The 14,821-nt window shown below is 44.4% G+C and overlaps 1 protein-coding gene across 1 annotated transcript in view; it reads left to right on the top strand.

Moving 5' to 3' along the window:
- The first annotated feature begins 440 nt into the window (after positions 1-440).
- The window catches only part of LOC143785744 (cytochrome P450 2K1-like), a 48,249-nt gene continuing 33,868 nt past the window's right edge, over positions 441-14,821 (top strand). The window contains exons 1-2 of the mRNA XM_077274836.1: positions 441-688; positions 10,955-11,117. Coding sequence (XP_077130951.1) covers positions 494-688; positions 10,955-11,117 — 358 coding nt within the window. The 5' untranslated portion in view covers positions 441-493. The remainder of the gene's footprint in view (positions 689-10,954; positions 11,118-14,821) is intronic.

Genomic DNA, 14,821 nt, shown 5'->3' with positions numbered 1-14,821 from the left:
AATCTTTTCAATCTTAGGCCCAAAAATTCAGTTTAGCTGATTATATTGGTAATTTACTAAAACCTTTAATACACTAAATCTAATGCAAAAGAGCATAAGAGATATAAAGTTCATCCTGCTATAACTGCAAATAGATTCATTCGTGTCCCCAAACGTTAGTATGTGAACTTTACCCCTTGGTGCTGGTACATCTGCAGAACAGATAAGATAAAAAAATTGCAAATCATATTCCTTTATCCCACTGTACACATCACATTATAATGCACTTGGCCAACATTCATTTGGATGAAATGTATAATGTTATGTATGTAAAAACAAGATTGTGAAATCTAAGCCAAGATTTTCTGACGAAGGTAAATGGCAATGGGCCAATCAGTTTATTATAGGTTATTTGTGCCCTAGTAAAGATTAACACATGTAGGAAAAATAAGCCCAAGTGTATAAATATAAGGACAGGAGCACAATCAGAACAGACTCTTACCAGTACTTCGCTATGGCTTTTATCACCTACTTTTTGGCTAGAGCCGATGTGTTAGTATACTTTTCAATTTTCATTGCACTATTCATCTATTGGATAAATGGAATTAGGAAGAGCACAGCAAAGATGCCCCCTGGACCTATGCCTCTGCCGGTTATTGGAAATCTCCACATAGTGGACCTGAACAGGCCCTACGAATCTCTGATGCAGGTAGGATACTGTACTTACTATATAGTCAAGGAGGGTGCAACATTATTTAGCTGGGGGCAAAGGAATTGGGGGTGGTTGCTGAATGAGACAGGTATGAATGGATTCATGGTGGACATTAAAGGTCTGGAGGTTTTGTTCTTAACTGCATTATACACAAATCATTCATGTGAATGGTCACTGTGTAACTCTTCATTTGTTATGGTGGTGAGAGAGAGAGATTAAATACTGTCAGATTTCCCAGAAATAATACCTGATCACTGGTGTTACCTGTATCTGGACACTTTGTGAGCAACCTATTGTCAAGGGATCATCTAATAAAATAGGGATTGTTCAAATCAAGAACCTATTTAAGAGCTGTAGACTTGTCATGTTGCTGGATATGTATGCAACCATGTCCTGCTATCATGATTTTCACTGTGTTAATTTACTAAGTTAGTACCTCGTTCCTTTATTGAAACATTGGAAGAAGAAAAAAATGGATGAATGAAAATACCATAGCATTTACTGTGTGACCAAATGTAACTCCAATACCATTTACAAGGGCATTTATAATTTCATTTGTAATCTTTGGCTAATATTATATTATGGGGTTGATTGTCTCTCCTGGTGCTATAACAGTTTCCAATATCCTGGGAAGCATTTCTACCAAATATTACAATGGATGTAGAGATTTATGTCCATTGAAGCACATGAGCATTAGTAAAGGTGGGCATTGCTGTTGGACTTTCTTTGAGATTAACAGTTGATCACCATGGATCAGAAAAGCCAAATCTGCTCTGCCAAATCGATCACTGCACCAGATTATTTTTGGTCATCCTCTTTAATAATATTTATTGATAGGATCACAATTTTGTTGGGTTCTTTTTCACGGCAGTTTACAAAAAAACATTTTTATCAGTTCCTAGAAGCTGTGGGAAATATAATTTGTATAGATGGTGGAGGTCTTCATTGGTTGCAGGTCCCTGCCTTCTGCCGAGGTGTTATGTCTTCTGCTACTGGCAGGGAATTAACGTTCAGCTTTCTGAGCGGTTGTATGTTATAAAAGGCTAAGCAAGGTGTATTTTAATGGTTAATACATGAAAAAGGGCAAAATATGTGGACACACGAAAATATTGAAGAACTAAACTTTTGTGCATTTTTTATATATTTTGCAGGCACTTTTCATGCCTCTAGATTGGTGGGTGGTTACAGAAATGAAGCCCTCAAAAATCACTGAAAAATTGGCAGAGAAGTGTGCAGAGAGGGAAGCAGGAATGGAAAGCTCCTGTCCGAGTGAGCACACAGAACGGAATACTGTGTCTCCTGCACTGCACACTTCTCTGTCGTATTTTGAACGATTGGTGAGGGTCTCGGGAGTCAGGATCCGGACTCCCACCGTAAAGTGTCTACAAAACATAAAGAAATGCATAAAGATTATGTTACTCTTTAAATAGTTGATTGTCATGATTCCTGTTTATAGTTATGACCCCAACTGAGCTCCAAAGAAATTGTTCTAAGCTCAAAAATCAACGAATGAGTTAATTAATCATAAACTGCTAAACTGAGTTTCATCAGATACGCTTTTGAAATCTCCTCAATGAAGTGTGGTTTGGCCCTTATCAAAGAATAAATATGGAAGTCGGCCAGCAGTTGTGGGCGTCTTTGTTATTTAACACGACTCCCGGGACGGTGCAGTTAAGGACATTGCAGGGTAAACTTACAAATTACTCAGTATGAGGCCGGCCAATGTAGCACTTACAGTTCCTGAGAGCACGAGCTAAATGGATAAAACACAATAGGGCTATTGAGAGGGCTTTGTTTGACCTATCCAGTCTTGTTCACTTGGCACAATATTGGATACTCAAACCACAAAGCAAAGGTTATATTTTAATGGAAGTGGTGAATTCTTTTGATTAGTCAGACCTTGTAAAGTAATGGGAATACATATTATATTCAAGCATCTTCCTCTAGATACACACACTGTTTGCTTAGTTCTCCTAATGCAGGCCACAATTTTTTCACCACTGTCCCAAGTCATAGACTCCCAGTTCAGATGACAACTCACCTCCTGCCACAGCTCCACAAACTGTCTTAGGCTTCAGTACCATTTAGTGTTCAGGACAGGAATTGAAGCGCTAAGCTTGGTGGTTACACTTTGAAATTGAGGCAGAGAGCTTAGTGGTTGTAGAGTAATATTCTATTTCACTCTAACATCAGATCACTTACAATCACAGGCAGACTACTCTGGGGTTCCAGGCAACCATTACAGCATGCCTTGCACTATCTTACCTATGCAGGGTGGGTGCAACTGCTTCTAGAGACACACACTGTATCTTTGGTCACAACTCACATCCAGGCACAGTTCCTCTCACTGTCTCTAACTATAGTACCACTTAGCATCCAGGCCAAGACTCCTCTTATTGTCCCAGTAGCTGTGGCCATTTTGTGTAGCTGTGGCCAGATTGATGCAGAAAATCTCTCAAGGTCACTAGTGATGAGCGAATATACTCGTTGCTCGAGTTTTCTAGAGCACGCTCGGGTCATCTCCGAGTATTAATGACTGTTTGGTGATTTAGTTTTCCTTGCCTCAGCTGGATGATTTACATCTGTTAGCCAGCCTGATTACATGTGGGGTTGCCTGATTGCTAGGGAATCCCCACATGTAATCAAGCTGACTAGTAGCTGCAAACCATCTAGCTGCGGCAAGGAAAGCTAAATCTCCAAGCAGTCATAAATACTTGGAGACCACCCGAGAGTGCTCGGGAAAACCTGAGCAACGAGTATACTCGCTCATCACTAAAGGTCACCACTGAGCTTTTAAGTCCAGGTTCCTTCTTTAGTTCAGGGCATCACTCCAGTTAGCGTAGATCCTTCATATACTAGCTGTTTCCAACTCTCTCCTGTCAAGCTTATTTTCAGCTGTTCCTATCAGGCCTTTAGGCCTCTTGTTCTCTGAGTTTAGTGTTAAGGCAACATACCATATATACTCGAGTATACAGAATAAACGAATGGCTAGCACACGACTTGAGTTCGGATTAAAGGTGCTAGTGAACAGGAAACGTAATCCCCTATGTACGTACAAGTCAATGATCACTGCACCCTTAACAGGAATTTTGCTTCCAGTGAGATATATTTTATTGATAGGTGATAAGCGACAAGCAAAAAAACGTTTCGGCCTTGCTGTGGCCTTGATCACAGTGCCGCGTTATATTGGTGCGTCAATAGGTCGTACTTGTATGTCCCGTAGGGGAAAGTTATAATTGATTAGTATGTCCCCATTCAGTGAAGCAAATGCTGAGGCCGCAATATAAATAATGACCAGCGTAGGTCTTGCCTGTTAGATAAAGATGGTACTGGGGCTGCAAAGCCGTATTTGGTGAGCGTTCATACTGATGCGGCAGTGTCCGATACATGGTGCCTGTTACAAGCTGACGTTGGTGGTGGAGTGGGAAGGCTGGCACGGCTGCATTGACTTTTATATACTCGAATATAAGCCGTGAATTTCAGCCCATTTTTTTAGGCTGAAATTGCCCCTCTCGGTTTATACTCGAGTCATACCCAGGGGTCGGCAGGGGAGGAGGAGTGGGAGTTGTGTAATAATACTCACCTGCTCCTGACGCGGTGTCCCTGGTTCTCCGGTGCTGGCAGCTTCTTCCTGTAGCGAACGGTCACAAGGTACCGCTCATTACGGTAATGAATATGGACCTGACTCCTCTCCGATAGGGGTGGAGCCGCATATTCATTACTGTAATGAGTGGTACCATGTGACTGCTCACTACAGGAAGAAGCTGCCAGCGCCGGAGAACCAGGGACCTGCAAAGACACCGCACCAGGAGCAGGTGAGTATAATGCAGCACACGATATTCACCTGCTCCCCGTTCCCCCGTCGGCACCGCTCCAACTTCCTCGTCCTCTGCAGTGTCGCTCAGGTCAGAGAGTGCGATGACATGATTAGTGGGTGTGCCGCCCTCTGACTAAACAGTCAGTGCAGAGGACGCGGAAGATGGCCTGAGAGGTGAGTATGTCATTTTTTTGTAATCGCAGCAACAGCATATGGGGCAAATGTCTCTATGGAGCATCTTATGGGGCCATAATCAGCATTATATGTGTTAGGGCTAGCGGAACGCACCGAGTAAATATAGAGGTTTTATTATAACTGATGCATTCGCAGTCCGGGGTCCACCGTGCAGGAGAACCTGCTGCTAGCAAATGGTGGTACTATATGGCAGTATGAGCTAACCCTGTTACTTCACAGAGTAGCCGAAACTCAAAGCACTGCGCCCTGTTAGACTCCACAGTGGCACAGGCTAGCTACTCAACTGAGAGCAGTCAGTGGTCATGCATGCACACAAACTCCTCGCCGGAGGTACCAGCATTCTAGGGGCTTATTTCAGCCAGGTCCCTGAATATATTCACACAAAATCTCCTCGCCGGAGGTGCCAGCATTGTAGGGGCTTATTTCAGCCGGGTCCCTGAACACAAACTCACATGACCACACTGGCACAAAGCACATAACATAGAACAATACTAGCGCATGGCCGTGCGGCCATGCGAGCCTTAAATAGTTGCAGCACGTACAGGACCTTCCTAGAAGGACCAATGAGAGGCTGCTACAGAGCGTGAGCACCTACAGGACCTTCCTGAAGGACCAATGGCCTTAGCTGCAGTATCTGATCATGTGACCCTCGATCTCCACTGAGAGATCTTACTCTGGGCACGCTCAGAACGAGAAAAGCAGGACTTAGTCCCAGAAGCGTCTGCTTGCCGCTGCCCAGGGGCGGATTATAATAGGGTCAATCTGGGCGGTAGCCCAGGGCCCAGCGGTGTGGGGGGGCCCTCGGCTACCGCTCAGATTTCACACCGCCAGTCAGGGCATTACTGCCCTGACTGGCGTATGGGCCCGGTGGGCAGAGAGGGGGCCCGCATCGGGCCTCGTTTCATCTGCTCACCGGGCTCCTACCGGCACTGCGGCAGTTTCACCTATTGACGTGCGGGCGCGCGCCCGCACGTCAATAGTTAACAACAGCCGCCAGCCAATTGGACGCTGGCAGCTGAAGTCAGCCGCAGACACAGCGCACACGTCACCAGCGTCTGACGTCATTGTCAGTCGCTGGCGAGTGCGCGCTGCTGGAGGGAGCTCGACACTGGAGCGCACAGGTCAGGCGAGGAGAACTCGCTTTTTTTTTTGGTTTTTTGCTAACGGAAATCCGGGGGGCCTGGGCAGGCTACAATGCTGGACACACTGGGGCAGATTGCTGGACACACTGGGGGCAATGCTGGAGACATTGGGGCAGATTGCTGGAGACAATGGGGCAGATTGCTGGAGTCGGACACACTGGGGGCAATGCTGGAGATACTGGGGCAGATTGCTGGACACACTGGGGGCAATGCTGGACACACTGTGGCAGATTGCTGGACATACTGGGGGCAATGCTGGAGACACTGGGGCAGATTGCTGGATACACTGTCTGGGGCAGTGCTGGACACACTGGGGCAGATTGCTGGTGGACACACTGTCTGGGGCAATGCTGGACACACTGGGGCAGATTGCTAGACACACTGGGGGCAATGCTGAACACACTGTGGCAGATTGCTGGACACACTGTCTGGGGTCAATGCCGGACACACTGGAACAGATTGCAGGTGGACACACTGTCTGGGGGCTATGCTGGACACACTGGGGCATATTGCTGGACACACTGTCTGGGGGCAATTCTGGACACACCGGGGCAGATTGCTGGTGGACACACTGTCTGGTGGCAATGCTGGAGGCACTGGGGCAGATTGCTGCTGGACACACTGGGGGCAATGCTGGACACACTGGGGCAGATTGCTGGACACTGGGGCAATATGCTGGACATAGTGGGGCAGATTGCTGGACACACTGGGGCAGATTGCTGGACACACAGTCTGGGGGCAATGCTGGACACACTGGGGCAGATTGCTGGACACACTGGGGGTAATATGTTGGAGTCAGACACTGGGGCAGATTTCTGGACACACTGGGGCAATATGCTGGACATACTGGGGCAGATTTCTGGACACACTGGGGTAATATGCTGGACACACTGGGGCAGATTGCTGGACACACTGTCTGGGGGCAATGCTGGACACACTGGGGCAGATTGCTGGACACACTGTCTGGGGGCAATGCTGGAGACACTGGGGCAGATTGCTGGTGGATACACTGTCTGGGGGCAATGCTGGACACACTGGGGCAGATTGCTGGACACTGGGGCAATATGCTGGACATAGTGGGGCAAATTGCTGGACACACTGGGGCAGATTGCTGGACACACTGTCTGGGGGCAATGCTGGACACACTGGGGCAGATTGCTGAACACACTGGGGGCAATATGCTGGAGTCAGACACTGGGGCAGATTGCTGGACACACTGGGGCAATATGCTGGACATACTGGTGGCAGATTGCTGGACACACTGGGGTAATTGTTGTGAATTCTGTTCTTGGGCTCCATCCTGTGGCTATGAATGGTATTTTTGGGAGTTCTGCTCTTGGGCTCCCTCTGGTGGTTTTGAGTGGAACTTAGCAGCTGCATTCACCAATCGGTTCCCTGGTCTCGTTATGTAACTGGGCTCTAGTCTGTAGTCTATGCCAGCTGGCAATGTTTTTCCTGTGGATTCAGTCCTCTCCTGGAAGTGCTCTGTTGGCCAGTCCATTTCAGCTTAAGATAAGTCTGCTAGTTCTTGGGTGTATCCCTGCTTATCACCTTCTGTTCAAGTTTATGTTATGTCTCTTTTGTCCAGCTTGCCATTATGAATTGTTCCGGCTAGTTGGAAGCTCTGGGGTAGCAGATTTGCCCCTCCACACCGTGAGTCGGTGTGGAGGTTATTTTTTGTAAACTCTGCGTGGACATTTAGATTTTTATACTGACCGCACAGTAGCCTTTTCTATCTCTGTCTATTTAGATAGTAATGGCTTCCTTTGCTAAAATCTAGTTTCATTTCTGAGTTTGTCATTTCCCTCTCCACTCACCGTCAATATTTGTGGGGGGCTATCTTTCCTTTGGGGGTTTCTCTGAGGCGAGATAGTTTTCCGTTTCCATCTTCAGGGGTAGTTAGTTCTTGGGCTGTGACGAGGCATCTAGGCAGAGATAGGAACGCTCCACGGCTATTTCTAGTGTTGGTGTTAGGTGTAGGAATTGCGGTCAGTAAAGCTACCACCTCCTCAGAGCTTGTACATTATTTGTTTTACCCACTAGGTCATTTCAGTGCTGCTCCGTAATCACCAGGTCATCATAGTGATTACTGTCGGTGGAGCTGCCACCTCCTCTGAGCTTATCCATGATCGGTTTTACCCACCAGGTCATCTCAGTACTGCTCCGTAACCACCAGGTCATAACAGGTAATATGCTGGACACACTGGGGCAGATTGCTGGACACACTGTCTGGGGGCAATGCTGGACACACTGGGGCAGATTGCTGGACACACTGTCTGGGGCAATGCTGGACACACTGAGGCAGATTGCTGGACACACTGGGGGTAATATGCTGGACACACAGGAAATTATGGCGGTCTGTGCTGGATGAAGCATGAAGGACTTCACCTAGAGACGTCACTGGTGAGTCAGTGTTACCTATACACTGACACTATACACTGTATACTATATACAGAGATCCTGTGTATAATGTCACCAGTGATCGCTGTATAACCTCTACACAGACACTGCATACTAAGTACAGATCTCCTGTGAATACTGGCACTTGTGGTGATAGTATTGTGTTGTTTTTTTTTATTACTGATCAGTATTGTAGTATTCAGTCACTATGTGGTGGTAATATGTGGTCTGTAAATGGTGTTGCGGTATTTGTCCCTTGTATGTGCTATTTGGTCACCAAGTGGTGGTAATATGTGGTCTTGACATGGTGTAGCGGTATTTGTTCCTTGTATGTGATATTATTCGATCACTGTGGTTTTAATATGTGGTCTGGTCATGGTGCGGTGGTATTTGTTCCTTGTATGTGATATTGGTCATTTTAAAAAAGGGAAAACTAAATCATAATATACCTAAACTGTATTGCATATTTTAACAAATATTTAATAGGTTACAGTAGAGTAGGGCCCGGCCAAAAGTGTCTACCGTGTTATGGTGGCGACTTACAAAATCTTTGTAACATGACACACATGACCCCGTCGCATGACCCCGTCGCATGACCCCGTCACATGACCGGGGGGGGCCCACAGTGTCTGAACTGCCCGGGGCCCTGGCTACCCTTAATCCACCCCTGCCGCTGCCCAGCACTGACTTCCATGGCAGAAGCAGGAAAAGCAGCAGTAACTCTTAGTACAGAGTCAGACTGAGCGAGCGAGACGCTGGGACCGACGTCTCTGCTGAGCAGGCTCCACTGCGGCAGAAGAAGAATGGGAGACCGCAGCGGAGATGGACCGAGATTCCCCCTGTGCAGAGGCGGGAACTCGACCCCTAACAATATGGGGCAAATATCTGTATGGAGCATCTTATGTGGCCATGTGCAGCGTTATATGGGGCAAATATCTATATGGAGCATCTTATGTGGCCATGTGCAGCATTATATGCGGAGAATATCTGTATGGGGCCATGTGCAGCATTATATGGCGCAAATATCTGTATGGAGCATCTTATGTGGCAATGTGCAGCATATATATGGGGAAAATATCTGTATGGGGCCATGTGCAGCATTATATGGGGCAAATATCGGTATGGAGCCATGTGCAGCATTACATGGGGCAAATATCTGTATGGAGCATCTTATGGGGCCATGTGCAGCATATATATGGGGAAAATATCTGTATGGGGCCATGTGCAGCATTATATGGGGTAAATTTCTGTATGGGGCCATGTGTAGCATTATATGGGGCAAATATCTGTATGGGGCCATGTGCAGCATTATATGGGGCAAATATCTGTATGGAGCATCTTATGGGGCCATGTACAGCATTATATGGGGCCATGTGCAGCATTATATGGGGCAAATATCTGTATGGAACATCTTATGGGGCCCATCATAAACTGTATGGAGCATTATATGGGGCGTATTTTGTATGGAGCATCTTATGGGGCCATCATGAACTGTATGGAGCATTATATGGGGCTCCTGATTCAATATGGATATTCAAAAACACTTAACCTACTGATGTCTCAATTAATTTTACTTTTATTGGTATCTATTTTTATTTTTGAAATTTACCAGTGGCTGCTGCATTTTCCACCTTAGGTTTAGGCTATGTGGACACTCTGCGGTGTGCTCTGCGGGTGCTCTCGCAGCGGATTTGATAAATCTGCAGGGCAAAACCGCTGCGGTTATCCCTGCAGATTTATCGCGGTTTGTTTTGCGGCTTCCGCTGCGGGTTTACTCCTATACTATTGATGCTGCATATGCAGCAATATGCAGCATCAATAGTAATGTTAAAAATAATAAAAAATGGTTATACTCACCCCCTCTGATGTCCGGATCTCCTCGGCGCTGCACGCGGCGGTTTGGTTCCAAAGATGCTGTGCGAGAAGAACCTTCGTGACGTCACTGTCATGTGACCGCGACGTCACCGCAGGTCCTGCTCGCACAGCAACCCTGAGACCGGACGGCCGCGTGCAGCGCTGAGAGGTGAGTATATCATTATTTTTTATTTTAATTCTTTTGTTTTTACACAAATACAGTATGGTTCCCAGGGACTGGAGGAGAGTCTCCTCTCCTCCACTCCGGGTACCATCTGCACATGATCCGCTTACTTCCCGCATCGTGGGCACAGCCCCATGTGGGAAGTAAGCGGATCAATGCATTCCTATGTGTGCAGAATCGCAGCGATTCTGCACAAAAGAAGTGACATGCTGTGGAATGTAAACCGCTGCGTTTCTGCACGGTTTTTCCCGCAGCATGTGCACAGCGGATTGCGGTTTCCATAGGGTTTAGATGTAACTGTAAATGCAATGGAAACTGCTGCGGACCCGCAGCTGCAGAAACGCTGCGGTTCCGCAGTAAAAACTGCTATGTGTGCACATAGCCTCATACTCGAGTCATTAAGTTTTCCCTGTTTTTTTTGTGTCAAAATTAGGGGTCTCGGCTTATACTCAGGTCAGCTTATACTTGAGTATATACGATACCTTGATCATGTCAAGATTTTTGCATATTTGCCCAGCTTCATGGTCTCAACAACAACTGTGGCTTGTTGGAAGTTAATCTTTATTTGCTCTGTTTGATTGACATTCTGGTTTGAAAATACAATTTTTGTCTTTAAAGAGAAACTATTCAAATTAATGTTTTATATGACTAAAAAATATGGTATTTTGCAGCTTTCTGAGAAGTATGGGGAAATATTTACTTTGCATTTTGGACCCCATAAAATGGTGATACTTGCTGGATATAAGATTGTGAAAGAAGCACTTGTTACGCGAGCTGATGATTTTGGAGAACGGGCGATTGCTCCAGTCTTCAAAGCTGCCTTCAAAGGACATGGTATTTATATATTCATTTTGCTCTTTTCTTTGATTTAATCTTCCTTCTGTATTTTTTTCTTTATTTAATTACTCATTTACTTCATCAGTCTCTTCATTTTTCATCTTATGTTCACCTTATCTCCTTCCTGGCTTAATTTCCATCTCCTTCATAATCATTATCATTATAATAACCGTCATCTTAATTATTCTTCTTTTTCCTTTTTCATCTCCATCTTTACCATTATCATCTTCATTCTACTTTTCTTCTTCTTCCTCGTCCATCGTCTTCTTCAAATTTCTTCTCCAACTTTGTTATTTTCTTAATTCTTTCTTTCTTTCTTTCTTACTTTCCTGTTTGTTTCCTTATTTTTCACTATTTCTTTTTTGTCGTCGCTTTTTTCATCTTTTCTCCAACCATCATTTTTTTCTTTTCTGTTTCTTCTCTTCTTCTTTTCTCTTACTTTTGCATCATTTTTTCTTTTCTTCTTTCTCGTTATTAGTAGAATTATGAGTGATTGCTCGCCCTTCGGGCGTGCGCTGTGATTACGGTTCACGCGATGGGGTGTAACCACGCAGCAGATTGACCTCTCAATGGGGTGTACCCACGCACCAGACTGGCGTATGTGCAGACTAATAGCAAACATACATACCTGGTGTACCACTCCTGCCACTCCTACCTTGTGTATGAAAAAGCTCTGTAGTTAATACTGTTCGGGTAGAGCTATCCGATAGCGCTATCCATGAACAAAGTGAATGGGTAGAGCTATCCCATAGCCCTATTCCTAAAGGAACTGAACGGGTAGAGCTATCCGATAGCTCTATTCCTCAATGTTCCTGAGCGCACGTTATTTCACATGGTTGAGCGCACTTGGGATCTGCCCCCAAGGCCCTGCCCATGCCGAATGTTTGGTCTGTAGACCGCGGCTAGGAGTTAGTCCCGCTTTTGCGTAGAAAATTTCTTGGCTTTTACAATTGTTAAAAAGCTTAATAAAAGACTTGTTTGTACACACAGTTGACAGTAAACCATTTGTCAACCTTAGGAATAAGTTTACCTTGCTTCTGTGTGTCAAATATTTTGACCCATATTTGTTGGCTTTTCCTTCCCCTAAAGAAAGCCACATATAACTGCCCCTGTGAAAACACTGGGAGGCAAATAAATTCCTACAATATCCAAGGACTGTCCCTGAGATTTATGGGTGGTCATTGCAAAAGCCAACATGACAGGAAATTGACGTCACCGCAACTGGACTGGCAAGCTTTTATCTTTGGAAATCAGGTCAATTCTTGGAATAAGAACTTAAGAACTGTCTGACCCTTTGCTTTTCCATTTAAAGCAATCGCATGAATAATGTTTGCTTTTAAGCTTTTCACATAAAGCCTTGTGCCATTACAGAGGCCACGCTTTCTGTTAAGATTACGCAGGAGCATAATTACAGCTCCTGGTTTCAGCTTTAGTTCATGAGGAGGCATCCCAGTGGGATTCAAAGAGTTAAGAAACTCTACAGGGTAATCTGTCAGAATCACACACTCCTCTTCCACAATTGTGTCAACGGAGCGATATGTTGAGTGTTCACTTTGAATTTGACCAAGAAGTTTGTCATTCAAGGCGTGAACATCATCATTCAATGGCGTAAGAATTGCTTTATTGGCAATTGCTTCTACCGTTGCATCGGTAATCTCAATTGAGTTGCCAAAAATAGCTGTAGTTAAATCACCCTCTTCAATAAAAGAATTCGGGATTTCAATTGTGTCTTCTGGTAGACCATATACATTTGACAACTCTCCATTGCCAAGAAAAACAGTGTGAGCTAGTGTTGTCTGGCTGTGACGCAGCATTGACTGCTTGCATAATTGCATCGAAAGCTGATTTCTGAGCTTCATTAAGCATAGCTTTCAATTGCTCAGCCTCCTGCTTTATTACAGCATAATTCAGTTGGTCCAGTATTTCATCTGGAACATTTACTGGAGTTGGCAATCCATAGTCAGCACAGGATTTTATACTCTTTAAGAGCACTTCATTAATATCATGAAGAGCCAGTTGCTCAGCAATTTTTGGAGTATACCGCCTGGTGTAATCCTCCATAAATTCGGTTTTATAATGTTGTCATAATGCCAATGGTTTAGCTGGTACCCCATATACACAAATTATAGCAAATAATTCGCGAAGTTGGTATGGCATTTGGAAAGCAATTGCAACGTCTTCCCATGGGGAATCGTCATCCAAAAGAGGAAGATCAATGCACGCATTTTTATATGTGTCATGTACCACTCCATTGACAGTCCTTAAGTCAGCATAAGACTTTGCTCCTCTTACGTGAATTAAAAGGAGTTTTAGGTAATACAGCTCTCCATCTGTTAAAGAGACTGTATACATTCGGGCAATTGTTTTCCCAAATTGAGCCCGTCGTTTTTTCCATCCTTCTGGTATAGCTTTCCTATCCCATACATAGTGTTCAGGGATTTCACTGTACAAATACTGATGGGCGGAAGTGTAACTCTGTTTAGCTCAAAATAAGCCTGCAGAGTAGAGGCTTTTGAGTCTGAAATAACCATATCCACATTACCATCTTCGAAAAACACTTGCTGCATGTATTCAAGGTGAAAAACAAGCCTTTTAATGGTATGTGAAGCATCATGCATTTGATTTTTTCTGATTCTCCACATATCCTCAGTGGAGCTTATATACCTACAATCTAGGTACATGGCTGGTTCATTCCAGTTTAATGTATCAAACTTGATATTGGCACAGTTATGTCCTTTGTATACATATTTAAAAAGATATTTAACACTTTTTATTGAAGCACATATCTCAACATTGATATGGCAACTACATGGCCAAAAATGTGTTTTTTCAAAATCACGTTAAGCACGGTTTGGAGTTTGTTTTTATATACTCGTGCAACCAAATCTGGTCTGAACGTTTTCTGGCCTTTGCCACGGTTCTAAGTTTTCAGTAATTTCTTTCCACTTTGGGTTACAGGTCATTGTGACAAAAAGATCTGGCTTTCTGAATTTTCGGACAATTGTCATGGTATCTTGATAATTTTGCTGCATCTCTCTTGGGCTTTCAATGAAAGTGGAAGGTAAAATTACTGGTGTCCCAGCTTTTAGCCCTTGGTGTAATGCAGCATTATGGATATGATCCATAACGCCGGCATAATTGTCGACGCGTACTGCCTTTTGATTTTGTTTTATATATTTGATCCTGTCGGACTCAATTTTGACGTAACTGTCAACGATAAATTGTTGCGCCAACTTCCCAGCATTTAAAAGGGGATTGAACTCATCACGAATGGCAAGCCTGTATGCATAGTACTGTAACAGGGTGATTTTTTCTTGCCGAACTTGATCCACTGGTATGGATGGTAGATGAATGTCACCAATTCCTTGATGTTGCACACTTAGGGCAATTGGAGTTGTGAAATATATTGTCCATCCACTGTCCCCATATGGGAATAGAAGTGTATATGTCATAGCATCACACTTTCTGTGAAGAAAGCTGATTTGAATAGTTTGGTTTTCACTTTTGAGGTGAACTCTGATGTCCCTATTAAATGGGAGTTCACCTATTGCATTTTGATAAATTATAGCTACTTCATTGCACCTTGGTGCATTGTAGCTCCTCTGGTCATCATTCTAGTCATTTATAAGTGGCATTATTATTTCAAGTGCATCGCGATTTTCTAATTCAGCAATCCTCTCTTCCTCTATTTCAAATTTCCT

This window comes from Ranitomeya variabilis, chromosome 7, assembly GCF_051348905.1.
Source record: "Ranitomeya variabilis isolate aRanVar5 chromosome 7, aRanVar5.hap1, whole genome shotgun sequence".
Taxonomy (NCBI): Eukaryota; Metazoa; Chordata; class Amphibia; order Anura; family Dendrobatidae; genus Ranitomeya; species Ranitomeya variabilis.
This window is presented reverse-complemented; position numbering and strand designations above follow the sequence as displayed.